An 8891-nucleotide genomic window follows, 5' to 3' on the forward strand; every position below is an offset into this window, starting at 1 on the left:
AATTGGGGAAACACTTTAATTTTTGATTATGAAAGAAATAATACAATAAACCCGTTTCGTAAAATGTTTGTCTAGGTAATTATTGTTTTCAACATTGAGTTCTATTGAAATCAGGGGGGAACATTCAAATATTGTACGTACTTTTTAACTTGAACTATTTTACTCTTAAAACTTTGTTGACTTCTCTATTGCTTATTTTTTTTTACTTTAAGCCTACAGAAACCTTCAAGTTGTTTATCATTAAGGGTGTAAAGGGTGTTTAAAAAAAACAATCGCTCACAATTTGAACCACCTTAAGTACTTCAAATCTTGGAGATAGACCCCATAATGTTTAGAGTTTTTGATGGGGCATGCAAAAACCTTTCTTTAGACACCGTGACTTTAAACAGGTTTCTACCTCAATCCTAGCCAATTTGGGATAAAAAAAGACAGACCCATCCAACATTGAGGCATGGCGGCTCTGTTTAAATCTAGTTCTTGATGTTTGTCAGGTCTTTCTTTTTGATGCCAAATTGGCTAGGATTTTGTCAGAAACCTTGTTAATGTGTCTAGAGAAAGGTCTTTACATGCCCCATCAAAAACCTTAAACATTATGGGGTCTATCTACAAGATTTCAAGTACTTAAGAGACAAAGGGAGAGGTAGGTTTCTGGTTAAATCCGTAAAGGTTATGTGTTATAAATTAAAAACAGAAGTAGAACAATAAAAATTTATGTTAACTTTAAAAAAAAAAAATTTGTCTATAGTTCTTTTCAATAAGAAATACACATATTTAGTGAATATTATCGTTCTACTACTATTTTTAAGCCTTAAAAGACACACCCTTACGGATTTTACCAGAAACCTACCTCCCCCTTTGTCTTAAATTATTATAAAATATGCACTTTCGGAGTAGGGTAAATTTCTCTGCAAGGGCTAGGTTTCGAGCTCTAGTGCTCTGAAAGGGTGTTTGGATTTAAAATTCAATATTGTTTTATTATTGTCATTGCTTGGGCATGAATTGTATTATTTTTTATTAGTTTTGGACCAAAACTGTAAAGTTTATATTGAAAAAAGTGAAGCGATTGATTTTTTAAACATCCTTTATATAGGTTTATCTTTCATAGTCTTATCCCTCAAATTCCCTGATTTTAATTCAATAAAAAATATTTTCAACAGAAGATGATATGATCATATTTTATTAATGTTAGCTCAAATAGAAAAACAATTTTAGTGAACATTTCTCGCGAATCCGTTTAACCGATTAAATGTTACGAATAATCATTAATCATTAATAACGATCATTATAATTACCGCCGAGTTGTTGTTGTAGTAATACAATTTGTTGTATGTTGTAATACTTATTACATATTTAGCTAAAAGGACTCTAATTGGTGAATTTTTCCAGTGTTGCATTTTAGTTTATAACTAGAGACTACTCCCTTAGGGGTCAGAAGGGGTCATATTTTTCTTGGTATTATGATGGTAACCTCCCCCAAACCGTTATATAAACTTTCTTTGGACCTGCAAGAAGAACCATATTGGTTCAGCGCTTAGCGAGATCCATCAATACATACTTTTATATCAGGACTAATATATATTTGGTTTAGGCTCACGGAAAATCTGCCAGGGAATCCTTATTGATCCACGGCTATGCCCTCAACTGTACTATTGCTGCCCAACAAATGCCTAGGTTAGTACGTAACTACAGTCAGATGTTTATAGCTCCGCTACTTTTCTACTTAATTGTCCTAGTAATGAATTCAGATTATTAATAAGAAATGTAACTTTTGAATTATCAGAAATAGAGATGACATTGGTCTGTAATTTACAAGGGTACCCAAAGTTTAACTTTAAAAAACATTTAAAAGCTTGGGTACTCCTATTAAATCTTGATTGGTTGCTGCAAACTAGTAGCGTTCAAACTTTTGTATCAATAATTTCAACAGGAAGCTATTTAAAAGTTTTTAGCTTTTTCGGATGTTTTTATATGTACAAAACATCGGGTTTTATTATATAACAAAAAATATTTATTTTTTATTTTTAAGTAGGTATTAAGGTATTACTATGTTTTCATAATTTTCTAAAATGTATGTTTTTATTTTTAGGTTAAACGATGTTTAATTAACGTATTAATATTGGGGTTTCAAAACAAATTAAATATAATTCTAAATTCTCAAAATATATCAATGTTTTTAGTCCTATGGCTTTTCTATGTACATTTTTAGAAGTTTTCTTTAGATCTTTTAAAAATAAACCATTAAGACAATTTTCTTTACAATTAAAATTGAAAGAAAATTTAAGAAAACAAAATAACTCAATTCCAAAATAAAAACACATGTTTTGAAACCTGTTTAAGAAATTTTCAATAAAACCTTATGTAAATCAATGAGTTTTAGGAGTAATACAAATGCCAAGATCGCCTGTCTTGATTTCTTTTATAGAAAGTTTTAGGCTATTTTCAACTCAACCGTCTCTAATCCATTTTTTAGGAGTATTACAAATACCAAGATCACATGTCTTGATCGTTTATAGAAAGTTTTAGGCTATTTTCCAACTTAAATCATCCTTAATCCATGCTATTTTTGGGAGAAAAATGCAATATTTTTTTAGTAGAAAGTTTAAGGCTATTCTCCAATCCTTTATTTTTAGGAGTATTACAAATGCTAAGATCGCTTGTCTTGACTTCTCTCTGCAGAAAGTAAAGATGAAGATGGGAGTTCAACTACTGGTCACAGACATGGACCAACTCGATAAAATGAGGTAAGGACAATAAATATTATTATAAAAGTATGGAGGTATTACCCAGATAACTACATGGCCCAAGTGGTGGGTAACTTTTTCGTCTGCTAGCAATTAGATTTCTGCTCTTTTTTTTAGCGACTTTTCTGTGCTTATTTTTCCGAAGATACTACGGAAAATTTAAAGAAAATGTGAGAGTTATGTATATGTAGTGTTATTCAAGTATTTAAATAAGGTAGGATTTGTAAAATAGTTAGTATAAGATATGCCAGTTTTGTTGCTGTCATCTTTTATTATTAAATACTATGTGATGGGGGGGGGGGAGGGTTATATCTATTTCATTTCCCAAAAAAAATCCAATTTTTCAGGGACCGTGAGTCTGACATTACCAAGGAGAGAATCCAGAAAATTTTGGCCTCCGGCGCTAACGTTATTCTGACCACCGGCGGTATCGATGACCTTTGCCTTAAGTACTTCGTGGAGGCGGGAGCTATGGCTGTTAGGCGGTGCAAAAAGGCGGACCTCAAGAGAATTGCCAAGGCTACCGGTAAGTTAGATTATTTAAACTGAATTTCTCAAATAGAAGCTAAAATCATTTTCTAAATGTAACATTTACTTAAAAAGTATATTTCTTATCAAACCCAGGAAATACTAATAACAAAAGTTTGAAAGAATGGCCTAGGCTATTAAAAGACAGGTTTTGGAAAGGGCAAATGATTAGATATTTACAAAAATAATTTCGGGTTTTATTATTCCCATTATATTTAGACATTTTTTCTCACTCTTATGTGCTTTAGTTTCCATGCATGCTAAAATTGATTTATTGAAACAGGTGCTACATTCGTGCCCAGTCTCGCCAACCTGGAGGGCGACGAGACCTTCGAGGCCAGCTATCTGGGCGAGGCCGCTGAGGTCTGCCAGACGAGGATCTCCGACGACGAGTTGATCCTGGTGAAGGGTACCAAGGCCAGAACTGCCAGCTCCATCATCCTGCGCGGCCCCAATGATTTCTATTGTGATGAAATGGAAAGATCTGTTCACGATGCTCTGTGCGTTGTTAAGGTAGGAAAATGCAATTAAAATATTCATTAAGCCTCAATCCACTAGTAACCTAAGGCAAAAGAATGAACCATAAATTACCCTTTCTGTGTATTAAAATCATTGGTGCATTAGTTTTGGACACTAGTAGATTAAAACTAACCAAATAAAAATTCAATAAATGTACACTAATTTTATGTAATATACACTGGAATGTCCACTAAATCCCTGAATTGTGGATATTTTTAAAAACTTTTCCCCTTACAACACGACATGTAACTTTTCAACCAATAATTTTAATCAAAATTTTGCTCATTTTCTAATCCCTTAAGATCCCTATAATAAACACCATGAAACTTTTTAAAATGAAATCATTATTTTCAGCGTATCCTGGAGAGCAAGACCGTAGTAGTTGGAGGCGGTTGTGTGGAGGCAGCTCTGTCCATCTACCTGGAGAACTTCGCCACCAGCCTGTCCAGCAGGGAACAGCTGGCTATTGCGGACTTTGCCAAGTCTCTCCTGGTTATTCCTAAGGTGAGATAATTTCAAATGAATGAGTAACTTCGCCCTGGTAGGGTTATTTTTTCTCCTAGGAAGGGTTACGTACCTTCATCTTCCATTAATACCCTAAAACCTGTCCTGGATCATTACTGAACTTCCCTAAAAATTTTGTAATTTTGTTCCAGCTGTTAACGAGATCTTATTGGGCAAAGAGAAATGTTGTTACTGTAAAATTTAGAATCTTGAGTTGATACGTATCGTTTCTTTACATATTGTTGTATTGACATAAAACAGTTTTCAACGATTAGACTTTTTTGTTATCCTTTGTTATTATGACAGGGGAAAAATTGGCAATTTAGGTTGCTATCATGAAACTTCTTTATTTTTCAGTTCGTTCATCCAGTAGGATTTGGATGGGGTTGTCGTTACTTTAGCCCGCTGAAAGTATCACTTCATTAGAGAACATGATAATCTGGTGTAACATCCAGCAATAATGAATCCATTGTTTTATCGCATTGATGTGTTTGTTTTATGCCTATATAAGGATCATGCTTATGATAAGTTAAAGGCTTTGCTTTTCAAGTCTAAAGAAGTATTTTTAATAAATTAAAATGAAATGATTACCAGAGCGGAAGTGTTTAGTCCTGTTCTATTTAATGTTTTCCAAAATAAAATTCAGAAATAAGTACCTAAAATTATCATATTTTGATGGAATAAGATTTATATGGAAATAACATGTTTTGATGGGTATTTGTTTCATCATACTTGGTGTCTTAAATTCTACAAAATGTATCATATTTTTCATGTTCAAATTTATTGCTACAGCACAAACTGCATCGTCCTGTTTAATATCATATGCTTCACTCTTATGAGATACCCAAATTTATTTTTTGTTTTTGCGGATATGATTTCACATCCCAATTTTTATTGAAGGAATAATCCCTAATTTTACCAAATTTCAAGTTAAAATGAGGTAATCCAGTTAATCAAAATGATTCTTTAAACTTTTGACGTTTTTTCGGTATATTCCTTAAAAGTTAGTTTAAGAAGAAATCTTTTGAGGGGTTGGGGTTGTATTTTTGCACTGGGCGATTTCTCTTGGGAGTGTGTTGGTACAATCAACCAAAATAGTTACAAACCTTCCCATGACCTATGAGAAGCTACTTTGTAGTGGAGAACCATATATCGTTTCAGCAGTTAGCGAGATACTTCGGAACACATAGATTCTCAAACACATAGTTACTTTTTAAATACAACAACATTTCAATGTTATCCTTGTTATTTTCAGACTCTGTCCATCAACGCCGCCAAGGATTCCGCTGACCTAGTTGCGAAGCTGCGCGCCTACCACAACTCCAGCCAGACCAAGAAGGAGCATGTTCACCTTAAGAACTGCGGCCTCGACCTGTACGAGGGAACCGTCAGGTAATTGAATACAGTTAATCTAATTGGGCATTTAAACAGGAATTTATTCTGTATGTTTGTTTGTTACTTATACAAAATGTTTGAGAGAATTTTCTACCAGTTTCAGTAGTTTTAGAAATATCAAGACTTAAAATCGTACTCTTCTGTTATATGCAATTTATATGGCTTGAGATCATTTTTCTGAAATGCACTTCATGCAATTATCCATTTGGTGCTTTCCTCAAAATGCAAATCGAGCACTGAGCGTTCTACCTTATTTACGAAAAAGAATGTAAATAAGGGGGAAGAGGGTTTCTAACTTATGCCTAACCCACTGCGTGGCTTATATCCTTGCTACGTACCCCCTAATTCTACCTAGAATAACTTAATAAAGAAAAGCAAAGTCTGCCTCTATAATTTTTCAATTTATTCTAAATAAAGAAGGGGGGGGGGGGTTGTATGCTCGACTAAGGAGTTTGAGGGGAAAATCGACGTCAATATAGAAGATAAAAACAGACTTAAATCCAGCTAAAATCACGAAACCTGAAACAATTTTGTTTCTAATAAATTATTTCAGTTGTTGGTTATACCTTTTATGTTCTGTTACTATCCAATAGACTAATCAAGCTTAATAACTTGCAGGGACAACAAGAAGGCTGCCGTGTTCGAGCCCGGAATTTCTAAGATCAAGTCACTCAAGTTTGCAACCGAGGCCGCCATCACCATCCTCAGAATTGACGACTTGATCAAGTTGGCCCCGGAGAAGGGAGAGGAGCGGGGCTACCAGCAGGCTCTGGCCAGCGGTCAGCTCAATGGTTAAGCTACCTGACTCTCAACACCTAACTTACACCTAACATTCTTCACTTATGCGCTTAAGGAAAGTCTCAGATTATCAACTAGATTAAATTATTAAAAAATAGAAAAAATAGAAGCGTAGTTACTCTATATCCAGGTTACGTTCGTTTGTCCGACGATATGACACGATTTATTAACGGCAAAAGTGCTTGCATGCAACATAAAAATTATGGAGGCAGGGACATTGGACTAAAAATTACACGGGTACCAAAATTTTTAACTATACATTCGTTGGCTCATAGACTTACTCTGTTTAATTTCAATTGGTTAGATCCAAATCTTTCAATCAAACTTTTAAGGGGTAACTTTGTTTATCGTCATTGTGGATGTATATTTTTCCCATAAAACCCCGGACTATATTTTCACAAAACTTTAATGTTACTGAACATTTACTCCTAACTTACTATTTTGTTTTAAGTAGGGATGGGAATCCGTCGAATTTTTGGGCCGGATTCGGATTCCAGATTCTGAAGGAATCCGTCAAAAAAAGTGACGGATTCTTGCGGATTCCGGATTCTTATTTTTGGCGGATTCGGATTCCGGATTCTAGCAGTATTTTAGAAGGCCGTCCGTCACAGAGGGATAGCTTTTTTCGTTAATTTATAACTATGTTACTTGGTTGAAGCCTTGATTTGTTTAAAGTGTTGACTTCCAGCATAACTAAAACATTTACATCACATTAGTAAATTTAAAAATTTAAGTGCTACGTATGTCCTAAAAATGTGCTTGGTATTTTCTAACCTATTTAAATTAAATTTAGCCTACCAATTTAGAATCCGGAATCCGCTATATAAACGGATTCCGGATCCGGATTCGGATTCCAAAATTGGCCGAAAATTGGGCGGATTCCGGATTCGGATTCCGGATCCGGATTCCCATCACTAGTTTTAAGTTTCCTGTTATTATTAATCTTTAAAAAGAAATAACTTATTTTGGCTTCTTTATTTATGGACATAATTTTCCTAGTTTAGTTTGTAATAAGATAAATAAAAGAGAAGTAGTGGGGAAAATATATTTATTTTGATAATTTTCTGACGTCAATGTATTACTTTTATTTGCACTAGTGGTTGCGCCTCTAGACAAGTTAGATTTTTCTATATAATCATTATTAAAACATATTGAATTGTTTTATTAGCAAATGCTATTATTATCCGGTTTGTCATATAAAGAACTAAGGTTTTTTTGTCTAAAGCTTAAGATTTCAATAACTACTAAAACTGAGTTTTCCAGTAATAATTCATTTTATGATTTTCATAAGTCTTAGGGTGGTTTAAAGTTTTTTTTCTATCCAATTTCTATTCCTTTGAATACAGAGCCCCTGGAGGCTTCTGATGCGTAACTGCTCGTTATTAACAAGTTAAATGATTTCAAAATTAATCTGAGATTTAATTTTTAGTGAAAAATCCACAACGATACTCATTCTTAACAGAGATCAAGCTTTACCTTCCTTCAGCACACACACACACACTAACCAGTCTGTACGGCATGTACTGTACACTTGTGTACGATTCTGCAGTACACTATATACAGTGTACAAGTTATTAAAAAAACTAACAAAAATAAGCCAATCCAAAGCAACACACATTTGACTTTATTATGTGATTAATTACGTCATTATGATAATTATTAAGTGACATACTGTGACTATTTTCCATCGAAATGTGACATGTCATAAGTTACAATGTTCTCAGAGAGTGATACAAAGTAACTAAAGGATATACCAACCATGTGTGACAAATTGTCACACTACCGTGACGATGTTACACAAAACTGTGACACTTAATATTTATGCCGTGACATTATTTTGATATAAAACGTGATTGATCTGTTAGTGACACTTGTCATGTGATTAATCTGATTGTGATCACCTTGTCTCGTCGCTCTTGCTTCTCTTGTCCTAAAAATTATTATTAATAAAATAAATATTTGAAGCCCAAATTAGTTTTTTTTTATATTTAGTAGGTATTAGAGCAAAGTTATTTTATAGCTATCCATATAGTCCTTTATAAAAAGTGAAAGTTTTTTGTTTGTTTATTAAAATCTCGCTAAAAACTAATCGATTGAGTTAGTTTTACTTTTAAGGGATCTTTTTAAAAGTTAAGTTGAAATGCTTATGGATATTGACATTCTTGTTCTTTTAAACGATTTAAATTTTGTATGTTTTTAGAATGGATGTAGAATATAAGCGGATATGATGTTAGGGGGAAAATTGTCACTTATTTAACTTATAACGTTGAACTCCATTGTGGTTAGTAAGTTCATCCAGTGGGTGGGGATGGGGTAAAGAGGGGAGTCGTTATTTTATCCCGCTGCGTATTTCACCTCATTAGAGAACATGAAAATCTGGTGTAATATCCAAGTATTAATATATTT

At 33.5% G+C, this 8891-nt stretch overlaps 1 protein-coding gene across 1 annotated transcript in view; it reads left to right on the forward strand.

Annotated features, from left to right (window-relative positions):
- Positions 1-6566, forward strand: part of CCT1 (chaperonin containing TCP1 subunit 1) — a 10668-nt gene extending 4102 nt beyond the window's left edge. The window contains exons 8-14 of the mRNA XM_080164995.1: positions 1589-1671; positions 2631-2741; positions 3089-3267; positions 3553-3782; positions 4143-4292; positions 5548-5684; positions 6306-6566. Of these exons, the coding sequence (XP_080021121.1) occupies positions 1589-1671; positions 2631-2741; positions 3089-3267; positions 3553-3782; positions 4143-4292; positions 5548-5684; positions 6306-6483 (1068 nt within the window). The 3' untranslated portion in view covers positions 6484-6566. The remainder of the gene's footprint in view (positions 1-1588; positions 1672-2630; positions 2742-3088; positions 3268-3552; positions 3783-4142; positions 4293-5547; positions 5685-6305) is intronic.
- Positions 6567-8891: the final 2325 nt, after the last annotated feature.

The sequence above is a fragment of the Acartia tonsa genome, chromosome 6 (genome assembly GCF_053477335.1).
Source record: "Acartia tonsa isolate MP-2025a chromosome 6, ASM5347733v1, whole genome shotgun sequence".
NCBI classification, from domain to species: Eukaryota; Metazoa; Arthropoda; class Copepoda; order Calanoida; family Acartiidae; genus Acartia; species Acartia tonsa.